Below are 18,837 nucleotides of genomic sequence, written 5' to 3'. Positions count from 1 at the left end.
CAATCATTAATAGCTGTATGTCCAATTTTATGTGAGTTGTTTTGACTGAAATAACAACCAAAAACTGAACAAAGTCAGGCTACTGTTGCTCCCGAATACTTATATTACTAGGCATATAAGATATGGTGATACAATAATGTTCTAAAAAGCTGAGAACCGTGGAAATAGTCCAGACTAACACAAGCTGTGAATGTGAAGGGTTAATAAATCTGTATCCAGCTGTAATGGATGGAAACACCGAGTGTTCGCCTCTGAAGTTTGTGTGGCAGCTTCAATATGCATCCCGTGTAATTGGAAATATGATTTTTTCGCCTGGTGGGGAACACAACAACATCTGGGGACTTTACTTGACATATTGATCTTTTTGTTGGTTAAAAGCAAACTTCAGTAACAATATTACCACATTCAGAGTTGAAGTCCCTCAGCCGCTCTATCAGTTCAACATGATGGGATATTGAAATGAACACCTCATTACTACGTCACTATGGGTCCGATTTTAAAACGAGTCATTTTTGCAAAGTAGAAACAATAAATGCTCTTTTTGGACTGGAGAGGAAGTTTTGAGTTCTGAAACTTACACTATGTTTTTATAGTACAATGACCTCTTATATATCAACATATGAAAGAAAATTAGATTCCTCATGACATGACCCCTTTAATAAGAGGGGTCCGTTTTGATTTCATGTTGTCCACTTCTCAGCCTTCCCAGTCCCTCCTCACAATCTCTCTCAAAACGTCCATACGAGTTGCTCTCTCTCCTACACATCTCACTTTTTAAATATCTCACCTCTCCTGTTTCTCTCTTCTGTTAGTGACTGCATCCTCCTCCAAGTTAAAACTATTTAGCACACAAACCATAACAGTCAGGATATGCAACTGTGTAAATCATCACTGTGTTTATAACCATGTTTATAACCTCTTTTGGATGCTCACACTTTCTCTCTCCATCCTGAAATGCTCTATTACACCTAAAACAGGGTAGTCTCACTGGGATAAAACAAGAGGCTGTTTGTCTTCCTGTACTTTCTAAAACAAGTTAACAATGAGTGTGTAAAGGATTTGAAATCGCTGCAGTCCATTTGTGTGTTTGAGGGGGTGTAAATCCAGCGCAGTTCATGTTAGGTTTGTTCGTTATTTTGCGTCTGCTGAGGGCAATTGATTTTGTAGCAGTGTGAAAGCTGCTATTGCAAATATTGATTTTGAAAGAAAGTGTTATGATAGGAGATAAATAATCTTTGTAGTTTCTTTTGACATTATGGTCATGAAAGATTTGTCATGTGTGCGTGTGTGTATGTGTGTGTGTGTGTGTATGTATGTGTGTGCATGTGCGTGTGTGCACGTACGTGTGTGTTGTATTTTGATGATACGGGCCATACTCCTTTATTGCACTGATATGGCATGAGTATTTGTTTGTTTCTATAGTAGTTTGCTGATGTTTAATGATTATGAACACACACACCATGAGGGTGCTGTCAATCACACATGCATGCCTGCACACACACCTGCTACCAGTATGCTGTGCCATAGCTGTACATGGGTGTGTGTGAGTTAGTGGAGGAAGTACGAACATGTCTTGTGATTGTAAGACGTGCAAAATGGCCCGTAGTGCCCAGAGAGAAAAGACAGCGAGCTGTTGACTCAGATCTTTTGAAAGCCAAACACATTTTTGGACAAACATGAACCTGAACGGATCTGGTGAACTCAGAAGTGGCACATTCTTTAATCTTCGAGCCATAACAAAGGCATGTGATATTCAGAGATTAATAGACATCATATTGTAGTATATTATAGTTGTCATATAGTCCTTTGGTGAGCCTGTTGTTATTGAATAATATTTTTTTTTTCATATATATCCTTTCTGTTCTTTACAGTCAGTTGATCATAAAAAAAAAAAAAAACTTTTAATTCTAATCACACATTGCACAGATGCAGTAAAGAAGCTATTCGACTCCACTCTCATTAATGTTCGCTCAACCAAAACACTTCTGATAGACACTCGCTGAAATGCTGCTATTCTTAAAGAGACTGTACCGTTTTAACATTTGTTCTACATATCAATATAAATACTTATAAATATTACAAATTAGACATGTAAACAATAAACGTGTAACTATATATATATATATATATATATATATATATATATATATATATATATATATATATATATACACACACACACACACAGTTGTATATATATTTATATTTTTATATATTGTCGATTTAATGTTTTAATATAGTACTGTAAATTATATGAAAAATAATTTGTTAAAAACATTAGCACTTTTAATCATGTCCCCGATCTGTACATAAATTACTTAAGGAATGTCCCTACCATCAGAGCAATTCAAGCTTGATGGTACCACCTTGAAACAGTAAATATACTGTATATGCGATGCCATACATGCAGTTTCAGGACAACATATTTTTTGATGGAATACACAGAATCTGTAAATAAATCTAAAATGTGACTAAAATAATATCTAATGATAAAATAAAAATTGTAAAATCTATATTTTCATAATGTAGCATGTTAGAAGGCCCCTTGTATAATTAATAGAATTAGCTGAGAGGGAAATTCTTTCATATACAATCAAAATGGACATTGTAACTGAAATAGACCCAAATTAATCAGAATTAAAATCGAATCAAATCAAAAAGCTTGTGAATCGGTATCAAATTGAATCAGGAAATCAATACCCAGCTCTAACAAACAATGCAATTTGTCTTTTTCTATGTTAATTGAAGATTTAGTGATAAACAGCACTATTTAACTTGACATTTAGAATCTAACTTTACATAAAAAAAGCTTAACTAATTTTTTTATTGAAACGGATTGTCCAAATGGATCGAATTGCTAAAATCAGTCAGACTTCTCAAAGCTACCATATACAATGTATATATACAAGGGCATGCCAAATTCCATTGACTTTTAACTTGTTGAGACCTTAAAAACCCTTCAGAGTTCTTGTGTAAGGTTTAATTGTACTAACAAAAAGGAGGTGAATTTTGTTGTTTCCACTCTTGTCCTTCATTATGAGGAACAGGTCAAGCTCTTTCATTAACGGTTGAAATACTGTCGACTCCAGAGGCTGACAGAACAAAATTGAGAGGGGACAAACTTTAGTATGTAATTGGGTCCATCCGGTCTTTTAAAGATGTCACTTGAAGTTAAACATTTCTACAGGATGTCTGACTGTACTTTATTTTCTTGTGTATTGCTTGACTTTTTCTCTCTTTCTAAAAGGGCTACAAGGGCCAATTATTATTTATTTTTTATATATATTATTTAATTTAATTATTAGTTATTTTAATGGCTTTAACCCTTAAACAGGAAAGAGTGGAAAATGATTAGCAAAAAAATCATTTCATGTCACTTTTTATGTAATTTGGACTTAAGTAAAACATATCCAAAGGAATTTTTTAAATATTTGATATATTTAGGATTTTATGTGTTGTATCTCCCAGGATACGTTGCCCTATAAAGGTACAAAAAAGTCAAAGTCATCAATATTTCCGTTTTATTTGATGCAAAAAAATTATGTTTCTTCCCCTCTTATTTTAAAACATATCATACGTGTGTGTGTGTGTGTGTGTGTGTGTGTGTGTGTGGGCGGGTTTGGGTGATTTACGAGGAATTTTTTTTAGGTTACAAACTAGTAATTACGAGGGTATTATGCTATAAATGTGGTTTATGAGGACATTTCTAGTGTCCCCATAATTCAAATCGCTTAAAGGCGCAATATGAAACAATTTTCATTGTTTGTTTTTTTTTGCCAAAGTGTGAACGGCTTGTAACGCAATTTAAAAAATGAGCCCTTCTCGGACTTCCTATGTTGCCTATTAAAGCCTGTAGACTGATTTTCATGCGAAGGGAGCGGGTCGCTTTTGCCGGGAAAATCCAAAGGATGTGACATTTATGAGCGCTCCTGAGAGCCTTGCCTCAGACAGTAATAGCTTCTCTTCCGCTATTCAACAGCGACAACAAACTGCAACACTAGGTAACGTTATCTTAGAGATGGAATCCAGCAAACGTCCGGCTCCCAGCACAACACCAACTCTACACAAACTCCGAGTAAGCAAAAAAAAAACAACAACAAAAAAAACGTTTTTAAGCGGGAACGTGATCATGGTCGAGCGAAAACTAGAGTGAACATCGGCAGGGCATTTGATTCCTGGAGGGAACTTCGTTCAGTTTTGGGGATCAAAACCGACCCTGAATTGCCGTTCTTATTGGACAGGTAAGCTTACATAACTGCAAAGCATGTGAACTATAGTGCCATAAGGATTGATCTGTGATCTGACAAATTGCAAGCTACCTTTCTTCGTAACTTTCAGATAATTTCAACGATCTTCTCTTTATACTAAAAGTCAGGTATACAGGATCAATTTAAGCAAATACGCTGGTTTCTTGATCATAGTACAACATATGACATACAAAACATACAATAGTGCAACATAACAGTGCAACAGTAAACTGTCTGGTTTAGTTTGTTAGTATGTAGCTGTATGTGTGTATCAGTATGCTATGTTAGCTGATAAGTAGTTTTAGTTTAGTCTCAAAGTTTGTAGTAAAACAATCATAACTGTGTAATTTTAATTATGCTACCTCATCTGTCAGCATGATGCCGGTGAATCAAGTTCAGTCTTTTTGTACGTTACGTCATTGTTTTGGCCGATGCTCGCTCGCTCGCGTCCCAATGGAGTGTGTGCACGAGCACAAGCACGAGCACGAGCAGCAGGTAGCTGGCTGTAGTTCACTTAACAGCCACAGGTGTCATTAATAACAAGGGTTTCTGAATCTTACATACTGCACCTTTAAAAAAACATACTAAACTATGTTTTTTTGAAAATGGAAAAATGCAGAAAGTGTTTTGTGAGGGTTAGGTTTAGGGGTAGGGTTAGGGGATAGAAACTATAGTTCGTAAGTATAAAAATCATTATGTCTATGGAGAATCCTCATAAGGATAGCTGCACCAATATGTATGTGTGTGTGTGTGTGTGTGTGTATAACAAAACTGAGAAAAGTTTAGCTTTAAGGTTACATGTATGACGTGTAGGTGTAATAAATATGTATGTGTAATACTGTGGATTAACCCTTTTTCTTCCCTTAATCTGGCAATGTATCTCAGAGGATACGGACACTTGTGCTAAATAACAGAATGAACAACATATGACTTAAGTTTCTTCTTCCGCATCTTAAGACAATGTTCACAAATAATATTAGCAGTTCTATTGGGATTTTACTGAAGAAAAGTAAGATTAATATATAATTAATCATCACAAAGTCAGCATGTTCTGCACCATGGGCGGCCATGTTGATTTTAGGTCAGTCTGACTTAACGATCACAGAAAATGTTCTGTCACGTGACCCACATAATCAAAACAGACCCAACTACGATAAATGATAACAAGATTGGGTGAGAAACTCTTTTTCATACCTCCTATAAGAAACCAAAAAGTATGTATCTTGTGGTCATGCAGACCCACATTGGCTATCCTGTTTGAAGTTTCAAGCAAAAATGAAATAATAATGGTGGAATAGGGGCTGTTCAAGACTAGAACAACAACAACAACAAAATCCTCAACAGACTGAGATACACTCACAAACTCACAGACAGCATTGTGGGTAGTGGTGAAAATTCCTGGCCGTCTCTGTCTGATTAAAATGTGATGTGTTGAAAGCTGCCTTTGATCTTAGGAAATGTCTGCGAGGGGAGAAGTTGGAATTTAGCTCTGGCTTTCTCTCTCCCGCTCACTCTGTGATTTGGCCCTGCAGGTGGTGTCCGATAGATAGTGTCACCATTCATTTCCTGCTCGATCTCCTACACCATTCTTTGCAGACACTAGACCTGGAGCTGAGATCCAAAATGAATAGATCACATGCCGAGATTTTGTGGCTTGTGTGGAGCTCTGTTTTCTTTGATGACTTCATCTAAATGTATGCATGTGCTTGGGTTGTTCGTGCACAGTTAACATGACATTTTACAAATAAACCCAAAAACTTGGAACATCCCCACAGCTGAACAAGTGAAGGAATACAGTATAGAAAAAGACTCATAAGGTGCTTAAATGCTTTTCTTTGTCTTTCATTCAAGGCCTCCTGCATTGGCGGCCAGCCCAGCGTTTTCGGATATCTCCCTCATCCGGATCTCGCCGCATCGGAACCCTTCAGTGGGGGCAGAGTCACCCTTTAACCCTCCACATCCATACATTAACCCCTACATGGACTACATCCGCTCACTGCACAGCAGTCCTTCACTCTCCATGATCTCTGCAGCCAGGGGTCTCAGTCCTGCAGATGGTGAGTACCTCAAGAACCCATACAGGGTCCACTAATTCCTCCTATAGTAAGCATTACTATTTCATACAATAAATAAAGGGCATGCTTTCTACAGATGGTGAGTGTTTTTGCTTGTAATTTCATGAAACATAAACAGAACATAAAAAACAGCAGATGCTTCTGAAAAACCAAACGAGTCCAAATACAATGTGATACGATCACTGAATAGTGGAAACGATGAATATAAATCTGAATCTATCTATCTATCTATCTATCTGTCTGTCTGTCTGTCTGTCTGTCTGTCTATAGCCCACTGTTTTTAAAGAGTCTCTGCAGTATGCCGGCCCCTTGGCCCTCTCCTCAGGCATGGAGGTTTAATTGAAGCCTGGAGCACAAATAGCAAAAGGGGCCAATCAGAGGGGCCTCCCAGAGGCCACAGATAATCATGGCTGTATCGAACTGCATTGCCATCTCATGTCAGCAAAGTTTGACTATCTACCACATGTTTCAAAGGAGAATTGTTACTTGGAACATTCCCAAATGGATAGTTATAAAGGGCTAAAGTGAACTGCTTGATGCAGTTAACTTGATGTGACCTTTGCTTGGGGTGAAAAGTAATCATTTAGATGGATAAACAAAGTTTTGGGTTTTGTTTTTCATTGCGGACTGGAACATAGACTGCTCTGTAAAACAAATCATGATATGTGATGTACTGAAGAATCATAGTGCAACTTTTTATTTCAAATAGGGGTCAACTCTATGTGTTATTTGTAGTAGAAACAAATCCCAAAGGTGTCTAATCCTAAAACAAATTATTAAATTGTAATTGTAATATGGTTAGCATTTACTCAATTGTTCGTGTTCCACCCAGACAAGGAACCTAATGATGGCTATTAAGATTAGAAGTTCCTTCCTGAGCTTGTTTCCAGGTTTAAACCCAATAACGTTAACATAAAGGTTTAAACAGATATATTGGCCAATATTTAGCTATTCTGATGATAACAATACATGCTTGGCTAGGACTTCAGAGTGCTTGTGTTCCATTTTCAAAACTTTTCGTAATTATTGAGCACAGAACAATGTGTTTGTTTAATTGTGGCAGTTTTGTGCATGTATCTCATGTATAATAAATTGTATTTCTTATGTAAGAACATATTTGTCAGTCATCAACCACCCTGTTGTTTAGATATTGGCATCATTGACTCCAAAAAAAAACTGGCATTAAAAACCTGCCATACAACTCATTGAAATTATAAATACTTTAAAAAATAAATCATATAAATAATATGTATTATTAATAGCAAAGCAGTTATTTTGTGTTTAAGCCTCCATGAACATAAATTTAAAAGTGGTTTAATTGTATTTATTTATGCATTTATGCATTAAATCAGACAGTTCAATAATCATATTTTTCACTGCATATGCAGCCACCATCTGATAATTCATGTTAGTTGAGAGAATAAACATAGGTGGGAGTTTTATCGCTATTTCCTCCCTCGCTTTTCATCCCTCTTTTGAAAGACATTTTGGTGTGCCGTCCCAGTTGCCAGTGTGCTCCACCAACAGAATGCCTCCAGCTCTGGTGGCACACCAAATTGAGGGTGCATTTTCATCCTTAAAAACTGCCACTCAAGTATCCCACAACCAAAACCTCCTCGCCCCTACCCACCGCCAATCCTGCACTTCAGTGCCAACATCTCCCATTTAGAAATTCTGCAAAGCTCTTTCTGCATGTGAGCAGAGAACGGGGCATATTAGGACTGAGGCAAGACACAACAGCCGAGACAATTAAGGAACCCCCCACCCTCCCCCCAGTCCCTCTTTCACTACTTAAGACAAAATACCCACATCGAATTAATTTGGAATTTCTTCTTACATTCACACAACCAATCAGAGATGCATATTTCATGCATTCAGTCCGGGCTTCAGTCAAGATCTTCATCCCCACAGGAATTAACCACAACACTTTGTGCCGCTAAACTGATTTTGTATTTGCATTGAGAAGCACTGTTTCAGGCTTTTTCTTATTTTCTTTCCCTTTTTTGTGTTTGTATATGTGTGTGTTTTGTGTGTGTGCTCTCTCAATTGTGTCATTTGCATTGAAAACCATGTTGCCAAAAGTTTATTTTTAGCATACAGTGCAAGGACTTGTATCACTCTGTAGCTAAAGAGTGAGGGGGATATAGGGAAAACATGAAAGAGAGAGATATAGAAAGAATGAGAGAGAGAGACAGAGAACAGGATACTGTTTGAGAGTTTAGGCCTTTTTCTTTTTAAAAGCAGTTTGTCGTTTGGAATCGGTGAAGGGGAAGACGGAGGCTGAGTAAAGTAACACCTCTCTTTCTGCACACCCCCAATATTCAGATTAGAGGTCAATAAATATTATTAGACTTTTACATTTGACACCCCCAATCTTGAACATTTGGATATCTAGAACTAAAGAGAATATGCAGTATCAACACTAAAATTGAGGGAAATTTACTTAAGAGGCACACATATTTAGTGTTTCCCCTAGGATTTTTATTCAGCAGCGGTGCTGCTGTGCACGTGTCCACGAGCCTGTAAGGCTGGACCCAGATAAACGCACGTCAGTGGAGTAATAGCTATAATGACCTTAGAATCATTATAGATGGATTATTCATGTTCGGCTTGTCATGTGTGTGTTTATTATTTACTGGGAGCTTTTGACACTTGAGACGCTCAGAAAATCACTTTCACTATTTTTATTTAACATAAACACCAATAGAAAATATAAACCTATCAAACAGAACATACATGTCACCACAGAGCTCCAGATTAACATATGAGAGCGGTGGTACTGGTGCCACCAAGTTCTACAGATGGTGGCACCAGCACCTGATTTGGTAGCAGCAGTAGAAAAAGAAATATTTTTTGTCCATAATTTAAAAAAGATTAAATAATAATTAATGATAGAAACTAATAAAAATAGTGACATTACTATATATTTTATATTATTTTGCACTGAAATGCACATTAGACAGTATAGCATTGATTTTGACTTGATGCAACAGTAACATCTGTAAAACAGTTTATTTATATATAGGCCTACCTAATTTATATAGGGCTAAATTGAAATATTCTGCATGCAATCCTGCAGAAGGCAAACAAAGCCAGTTACTTTTTCAAAGAGCAGATTCTAGATTTTACACCGAAGAAAAACTGATTGCTTTGTCCTTAATTATGAAAAGTTGCTATAGTTCCTCCATTAGTGTACATAGTTTTAAGTGATATTTGTAATTAGATCACAGGTAGTCACTGGTAAAACCAAGCATGGCTCCTTACTACGATAGTAAGTAACTTCAACAAAACAAACTATGGCATTTTTATTATGAAATGACAGAAACTATGCATTTAGGAACTATAAAAACAAAATAGAAACTTTTTGAAACTGACATAATTGTAACATAAATTAGTTATTTAATAGGACTATATAAATAATATACAAATATTTAGTATGAATATAACACATTTCACATCTGCAAGAATAACATTGTTAACACAGTATGTGTTACTATAGTAAATCCAAGGTACAGTTTTGTTAGGGTGGTGATGTGTGGATTGTACAGCCTTATAATTTATGTTCTGGTCAGTGTTGTTTATAATGGTGTGTCGTTAAACATGGTTTTAAACTCGTTAAATCACCAAGGCAAGAGACACTATGGTTTTTCATAGAGTTTTTCCACAGTCAAATTCAAATGAGTTTCGCATCTCGCACCACGTTTCTCACGCTGTTTATAATGATTTGTACTGCGTGGTGAGACTGCTCTGCGCTGGCGCTGCTCTGTTCATTGTGCTGGTTGATAGTTGATCTGGGTATTAACTAGTGCTGTTACGTTCCGTTTTTCTCATACGAAACAGAAAACAGATGCGTTGCGCATAAACAACGAGAGTTGACAAACTTTGTAGTCGCACCAGTGTGACCTCTAAAAAAAACCTGTCTCACTGGTGGGGAAAAATGATTTGCAAGATGCGGCCATTTAGTCGCAGTCTGGAGCCCTATATTTCTACTACTTTTGCCAAAGAATTTATTAGAGTAAAAGACATTCTGCTAGAAGAGGTATCATGTTGGGTCTCCTGCTTCTCTGTGGTGTATGTGTATGCACTCGCCTTTGATGGGCTGCTATACGATGACATCACTGTGAATATGTGCGTGTATATAGTGGGGTTCCTTTTGCTTCATACAGGTGTCCCATTTGACTGCACGCAGTATAAGCACGCATCTGACTGTTGCTGTGTTGCGTTGCATCATGGATATTATTGAACCATGTGAAATGTCTATAGATAATAGCAGCGCTCATAATTCAGCAACAGCGCAGCATCGCTTCTGAATGCATATAGGGGAAACACTGCATATTTGTTGTATTTCCATGCAGCAGATGACGAAGTTTTTTGTTTTTGTTTTTTTTTTGCCCTCTTTTACTGGTTGGACCCATCAGCACCCCACACCGGTTTAACCACTGCGGAGTATTATCACCAGATGGCCCTGCTTGCAGGTCACCGCAGCCCCTACGCTGACATCATTCCCTCGGTGGCATCCACAACTGGGTCTGCAAGCAACGCCCTACACATGGAGTACCTGCAGGCTATGGAAGGTAAGTTCTCCACTCCCAAACTCTCTTCTGATGCAAGTAACGTCCATCTATCCCATGTTAACAGGCTATCTTTAGTTGGTACTTAAAGTCTCTTCTTGTTTGATTATCAAAGACATTTACAAGATGTTTTTCCAAGAGTTATTTCCTTCTATCTTCCTCAAAGACAACTACCATGAAGCTTGATTAGACAAATCCAAGTTCTTCAAACTAGTTCTTCCTCGGAAGCGTTCATTGCAGTAGATTGGTCATTTTTTAACAAAGCCTTGTTTCCTGGTGGACGGGTAAAAACCTATGCACCCTGACTCATGGAGGTTGTGTACTGTAGCAGCCAGCCAATGAGGTTACAATTTACAGATTTCAAATTCGGCACCAATGGTTTGCCATTTTTTTTGTAAAATATGCAGTCTTGGGCTGAAACTACATATACCCATTTTACAACCTGAACTATAATTTAAGCAAAAGCCAAAAGTCTATCAAGTAAAATAGGGCCACTTCTACCAACAGAGTAACCCCCTTCAAAAATCGAGGGGGAAATTGGCCAAACCTTCCTCCTCATTCCTTACCACTGTGAACTCAGTCAAAGGGCTGTTTACTTTTATAGTTAATTTCAGAGGAGATAAATGTTAGAAAGTCAGGTCAGAAGGAAAAAACGAGGCAGCTTTAAATAGAAAGGAATTATTTTTTCTTAGAGAAGCATTCCTAGGTAATGAAGTGCTTAAATTGTTCCGTCGTCTTAATGCTTTCGTTTAAGGGGGAGAATGTGTATATGACATTGAGTTCTTTTAAATTGTAAATAGGAAATTAAAGGCACAGTGATTCTGAGCGAGGTCAGATGGACTGTCCCGTTAGTCTTTGATGAGAATGTATTTAGTAAGCTCGTCAGTGGCTTCCCCACTCTCCTATTCTTCACAAACTAATTAAAACTAGCCAAACTTGCATGGGTATCAGAAAATTAATTGCTATTAAGTGGGAATTGGAATGTCCCACTATTCATCACTGGATAAATCCTTTCTTCTGTGCCACTATTTAAGATTAATAGACTGAAACAAAACAATTAGGGCCACCATTTTCAAATGGAGATGTCCAACCTACTTCAAATCGCCTGTGATCTGCTCTTGGTAATAAGTCATCCTGTTTTAAAAAAGTGTGTTCCACACCAGCCGAATTAACACTTTAAAGCTCTCTTTTATTATATATAGACTCTGACTGAAGAGAAGTGAGTTATCTAGAAGCTTTTGTTAATAATGGGGATGGGATAGCACAGTTAGTTTAGAGCTTAGCTCACATCAGTGTAATTACTTCTCGAGAAGAACTGGCTAATGAAGGAATGAACCTGTCCTGTGTAGTTGTGTTCAGGCAGTGCATTGTTTAATGTGTTAGCAGCTAATTAGCCAACAGCGATTAGATGGTGCATCTGTATTTAAAGCCTTCTACAGGGCCTAGATGGGTTTTAAGGTGGAATTACTGGCTTTTGAGATGTTTTCACTGAAAAGAATTATCACAGAGCAACAATGTAATATTTACTCATGCTTACTGTACTTAAAAAATAAAAAAGTGTTTTCCTGCTGATCCAGGCTGGTTTGGTGCTGGTCTAGCTGGTGGACTAGAATGTGTTTTTCTGATGAAGCTGGTTGATTAAGGATGTCTTGCTGGTAAAGCTAATTAAGAAGCCTGAATAACCCTTCTGTTTTGGACAAAAATTCCAAACAACCGCTTTGTACTGTCAAAAAAACCCTATAGGGTACAGTAGATATATAGCACCTCCTTTTTGAGTATAGACATGAACATTTGTATAGGCTTGTTTTTCACACTTTTTAAAAATAGTATTTCATCTGGAAAGAGCACCACTTATACAGTATATGCTATATATGTATATGAATATGGTGGGACTGATATACAGTTAACCCTTCATTTTGAGTAAAAAAAAAAGCAATGATAATTAGAAATATTTACAAATGTGAATACAAATATGATTCATGGATTTTATTCAAAGTCATCAGCCTGACAGACCAAAAATGATACAAAAAATCCCATATACTTCTATACGCAGACCTAGGGATCAATATATCTTTAAGACTTAGGGATAGTCTCTTTTGACTTGGGCCTGTAAGCAACCATCTTGCAAGCATTTAGTAATGCCTTAGCAACGACCTAGCAATAGTTTATTAATCACCAAAAACGCCCTGACATTGCATAAATATAAACAAGTATCATAAAAATGTAATACAATTTATTTTTTACTTATTTATTGATTCATTGTTTTGGAGAATTCAAATGAATTTTGACAAAATAAAATATTTTTTCAATGTTTTGACCCGTTTAAAGGTAGTTCACCAAAAAATTAAAATGCTCTTATTATTTACTCACTTTCATGCCATCCCAGATGTATGACTTTCTTTCTTCTACTGAATACAAATCTCTGCTCTGTAGGTCCATGCAATGCAAGTGAATGGTGACCAGACATATCAAGCTCCAAAAATCACATAAAGGCAGCATAAAGTAATCAATGTGACTCCAGTGGTTTAATATATGTCTTCTGAAGGGATGTAATCACTGTGGTTGAGAAACAGATATTTAAATCCTTCTTTACTATAAATCTCCTCTTTCACTTTCACTTTCAGAATGTGAAAGTGGAGATATATATTAAAAAAAGACTTAAATATTGATCTGTTTCTCATCCACACCAATAATATCACTTCTGAAGATATGGAGTTAACCACAGGAGTTTTATGGATTACTTTGATGCTGTCTTTATGTGATTTTTGGAGCTCGAAAGGTCTGGTCACCATTCACTTGCTTTGTAGGGACCTACAGAGCTGAGATATTCTACAAATCTTGGTTTGTGTTCTGCAGAAGAAAGAAAGTCATACACATCTGGGATGGCATGAGGGTGAGTAAATAAAGAGAGAATTTTTATTTTTGGGTGAACTATCCCTTTAAATGGTTAAAAAAAAATAAACAGACATAACTGAAGGCTTAAAAAAGAGCACACCAGCTGGTGATCATGTAAAAAAACATTTTTAAGAAAGTAAAAAAAAAAATTAAAAAAAAAAACAGTTCTTAGTTTTAATGATAAGAAGTTTGTAAGAAGGTGTCTAACTATATATACTGAGGGTAGAAGAAAAACATAAGTTCATTCTTAAGAAGTCTTTTCAGAATATATCCAAAATATTCTTAACTTTTATTATTCTTAGAAAAGTTTGAAAAATAAGAGGAAAAAAAGAGTAGTTAGAAACAGATTTTATTTTTATTTATTTTTTTAGAATCTTTCTTGAATCGCACCCCTAGTCTTTTCCAGCATGAATGCGAAGTCATCATTTAATCATTAAGAATGTCTCTGTGTGTGTGTTCATGTACTGTGTGTATACATTTATGTGTACACTGGCAGCCAAAGGTTTGTAATAATGTACAGATTTTGCTGTTTCGGAAGGAAATTGGTACACCAAAGTGGCATTCAAATATCCCAAATACAACTAAACAAGAGGATAAGTACAACAGAGTCTCTAGTTTGAGAAATAGATGCCTCACATGTCCTCAGCTGACAGCTTCATTGAATTCTACCCGCTCAACACCAGTTTCATGTACAACAGTAAAGAGAAGACTCAGGGGTGCAGGCCTTATGGGAAGAATTGCAAAGAAAAAGCCACTTATTAAACAGAAACACAAAAAGAAAATGTTAGAGTGGGCAAAGAAACACAGACATTGGACAACAGATAATTGGAAAAGAGTGTTATGGATCTTAACCCCATTGAGCTTTTGTGGGATCAGCTAGACTGTAAGGTGAGTGAGAAGTGCCCGACAAGACAGTTACATCTATGGTAAGTGCTACAGGAAGCGTGGGGTGAAATGTCATCTGAGTATCTGGACAAACTGACAGCTAGAATGCCAAGGATCTGCAACACTGTCATTGCTGCAGTGGAGGATTTTTTTGATGAGAACTCTTTGAAGTAGTTTAAGAAGTTCTGGACATTTTTTTTCAAATTGTAATGTCCTGACTATACATTGTGATCAGTTGAATGCCACTTTGGTGAATAAAAGTACCAATTTCTTTCCATAAGAGCAAAATCTGTACATTATTCCAAACTTTTGGCCGCCAGTGTATATGTACACATTTGTATGATTGTGTGTGTCTGTTTGCATTGTGGTTTTCTGTGCCCCACACATCCGCAAACATTCAAAGCCCTAAAGCAGAGTTCTCAGCAGAATGCCAACAATGTGGAAAGATGTTCTAAATGTGGGAACACACACACACACACACACACACACACACACACGCATGCACACTGTGATTTAAATGTGAATGACAGACCCTGTAATCACTGTATGTGTCAAACAAGAGAGAGCGAGAGTCAAAGAGAGAGACAGAGAGAGAGAGCGTAATCTTGTTTTGTTTGCATGCTTTCTGTTTAAAAAAGTACAGAACAACTGAAAGAAAAAAATATGAGTCATAAAGTCATTGTGTCACTCTACCAAACAAAAGACCACAATCTACCCCCAGCACCCCTCTCTCTTCCCCTCCTCCATTCACTTCTCCCACCATCTCTCCCTTCTTTTTTGTTTGTGACATCTGCCAATGAAAAGACAACAAAAGTCATTTCTAAATCTGTAGGTGCCAGTCATTGTACATGAGTGGAGGTTCTGTCTGCGTACAATCTGCTTTCTAGTCAAAGCTCTTCAAAAACAGCCCAGTGCAATTCCGTTCAGCATTAACGCACTATTCAGCCCAATTAAACATGATTAAATGATGTGGTGATGCTGCCAGAATCAGTTGGGAAAGAGAAGCTTCATTGTTTTTTTTACCGTGTGTGAAATGCTTGCAATGCAGGAAATGTGGTCATTGTTGAATAATTTGTTTTTGTTTGAATGCATCCAACACTCCCTGATGAATAAATGGCATATAATTAAAAAGAGTCATGATTCTTGGTCAGCAAAGCTTTCTGTGTGGTTAATTCACAAAACAATATACTACTAACCACATAAGAATGGGTATGTGTTTGAAAATTATGTCAGTAGTGATTTAGTTGTGCTCCACTGACACGACCATAAAATGTCTGGCATAAAGTTATTGGTGGGAATTCCGTTTCTCACTCTCCGATAGTAAAAACTCTTCTAAAATAAAACATGATAAATAAATAAAAGAAAATGATGATGACAACAGTTTTATGCCTTACAAAAACACAGAAAAGCTAAGTGCATTAATGTATTCAATGAGTATTCTTGTAACAGTTGTGATACCATCATATTTTAATGCATAACTTGATATTTATATCCTCTCTCTCTCCTCTTCTTTCTATATCTGCGTCTCCCTCAGGTTCTCGGTTTCCCAGTCCCAGGCTTGCTGCCCGGCCCAGCAGAAAACGTCCCCTTCCCTGCTCCCCTCTATCTGACCCCAACTTTGACCTGCAGGCCATGATTCGCACCTCGCCCAACTCTCTAGTCACCATCCTTAATAATTCCCGCTCTAGCTCATCCCCCTGTGGATCGTATGGACACCTCTCAGCCGGCACCATTAGGTACCACCACATGCACCAGACTGACACTTATAGGATGTGGAAATTTTACAGCTCTTTCATCTGTCACTCTGTCCATCTCTCTTTCTCTCTTAACCTGTCAGAATGTGCTCACTTTGTTGAGCACTTCATTTGTTGTAGGTAAGTTTATATGGCAGAAGGAAGAGAAAAAGAGAGATACAAAGACAAAAGAGAAGTAAAATAAACATGGGCCTTTTGCCTTTTTAATGATAGCGAAAGTGCAGAGATGACAGGAAATATTGGGAAGAAGGGAAAACTAAGTATAGGATATAGTATAGGATGAGATGGATCTAAGGGGATATAGTATAGGATGAGATGGATCACTTGTATACTTATTAATGGGAGAAATCGTAACCCTGAAAATGGTGGCTCTAGGAAAGGAAGTCCCACTTTACTATCACCTTTTTGATAGAGACATCACCTGTCAGTATTTATTGAGAACTTGTATGCATATGTTTTTTTTTAGTGTGATCTGAGCTGAAGAACCACAATTTATCTTTGGGGGGTGGGGGGTGGTATTAGCGTGGCGACCGCGTCATTGGCGCTCCTGACTTTGGGGGCGGTTTCTGATTTGGCCTTCTCCAATGCCTAGAAATTTCCTCGACTGCAAGCACACCAATGGCAAAAGTCGATTTCTTTGGGCTGGTGCTATGGATTTTACTAAATAAATTAGAAAATATAGTAAACATAGTAAAATAACTTATCCTTTTTTGACCAGTTTGTTGCGCTGTTACTAAATGGTGTGGTTTTGTCAAGGCATTGTGCCAATTACACATTGAAAGTTAAAGTCATTGAAGGCGTAGAGGGAAAAATAATTACATTAATAGACCCCATGTTTCAAAATTATGAGCAGAAATGCAATTTCGACATTGAGCTGTTGGTGGCGCTAGATAGTTTAAAATAGAGACCCAAAATTTGGCATGGTAGATGTTGAGACTGTGCCCTATGAGTGTGCCAAATTTCACAACTTTTTACCGTAGTTCAAGGGGCTTCCATTGACTCGTTCGATTCCATTTTCATCTACGTCAGTGCTTAGTACATGCTCAGTTTGCCCAAGAATGGCAAAAGAATTATAAGAACCCTGAGATAGAATATCAGATTGAATAGCAGCTTCGCCCATTCAGTTCTTGGCCCCTAATAAACAAAATAAGAGAAAAATAATTTTAATGATAGTACAAAGTATGAAAATGAAGAGAGAGGTGTGTATTGGAACGGACAAGTACGGCAAGCGAAAGAGATAGAGAGGAAAAGCGTTCCGTGCTGAAAGTGGACACTTGAGCGCATCCTCAGCAGCGGAGTGATGAATGAACGCAGAATGGAGAAATAAACGAGGGAACACAGAGAGCGCTATTAGGATGAGGCGTGTGAACACATTCCTCCCCTCCTCCCTCACACTCGTCTGTCTGATATGCATCACCTGATTAATGTTCTCTCCATCAGTGGAGGAGAGCTTTAGCCTAACACTGCCGCCTCACAATCGCTCACTCTGGAAAGCAGGAGAGGAAGGGGGGATGACGAATGAAGGGGTCATGTAAAGGGGGACGGGGGAAGAACACAAAGTCTGGGCTAAGGACAGTAACACAAGCTTTAATGGGAAAGAAAAAGAATCTGTTGTGGATAAAGTGAATAAAACTGGCCTGCTCACTCTATCTGAGGTGAAATTCAAGAGAGCTTCAAAAAAAATAATTGCTTAAACCAGCCTGGTTTGCTGGTCTTAGCTGGTTTCAGCTGGTCTCCCAGCTAGGCATGTGGGGAAAAAACTACCTAAGCTGTTTAATTTTAATAACAGCTAATTTTAACTGTTCTCACAGCCTGGTCAGTTGGCTGGTTTTAGAGGGGTTTTAGGCACTTTTCAGCTGGACAGGCTGGGAGACTTACCGCACATGTCCTAAACCAGCTAAGACCAGCAAAACATTTTAGTCTGTTTTTTTTTTTTTTTTTTTTTAGCAGGATGCCCAAGCTTAAGTTCATCTGGTTTAACTTGTTGGCCAGCTGGTCTCCCAGCCTGGAGAAACCCCTCTAAAACCAGCAAATCAGACAAGACTGACCAAACAGAGACCAGCTAAGTGCAGCAAACCAGTTTAGGCTGGTTTAAGATGGTTTTAATATACAGCAAGGTGACCTGAGGGTTGTTTTTAGGCATTAACTGACCATTTTCTCCTCTGACCAAACATTTAATCTGTTTCAAAGGTCAATTAGCAGCTGAATAATTAACGTTTTTATGAAATAATCTAATTTAAACATGTCTAATTTAAGCATGAAATAATCTAATTTAGTTGTTGTAGTTCATAGCAGGAGCATGGACAGACATGTAGATAATTAAGTAATAATAATATAAGTAGATAATTAAGTGTTTGTCACATCATTAAGATGTCTAGGCTAATCAATGTTCAGATATTGATCAGCTGAA

At 37.4% G+C, this 18,837-nt stretch overlaps 1 protein-coding gene across 1 annotated transcript in view; it reads left to right on the top strand.

Moving 5' to 3' along the window:
- LOC127431761 (transcriptional activator GLI3-like) overlaps positions 1-18,837 on the top strand; it is a 182,304-nt gene that overhangs the window by 122,324 nt on the left and 41,143 nt on the right. Inside the window, exons 5-7 of the mRNA XM_051682293.1 lie at positions 6,099-6,304; positions 10,741-10,896; positions 16,208-16,409. Coding sequence (XP_051538253.1) covers positions 6,099-6,304; positions 10,741-10,896; positions 16,208-16,409 — 564 coding nt within the window. The remainder of the gene's footprint in view (positions 1-6,098; positions 6,305-10,740; positions 10,897-16,207; positions 16,410-18,837) is intronic.

This window comes from Myxocyprinus asiaticus, chromosome 41 (assembly GCF_019703515.2).
Source record: "Myxocyprinus asiaticus isolate MX2 ecotype Aquarium Trade chromosome 41, UBuf_Myxa_2, whole genome shotgun sequence".
NCBI classification, from domain to species: domain Eukaryota; kingdom Metazoa; phylum Chordata; class Actinopteri; order Cypriniformes; family Catostomidae; genus Myxocyprinus; species Myxocyprinus asiaticus.
This window is presented reverse-complemented; position numbering and strand designations above follow the sequence as displayed.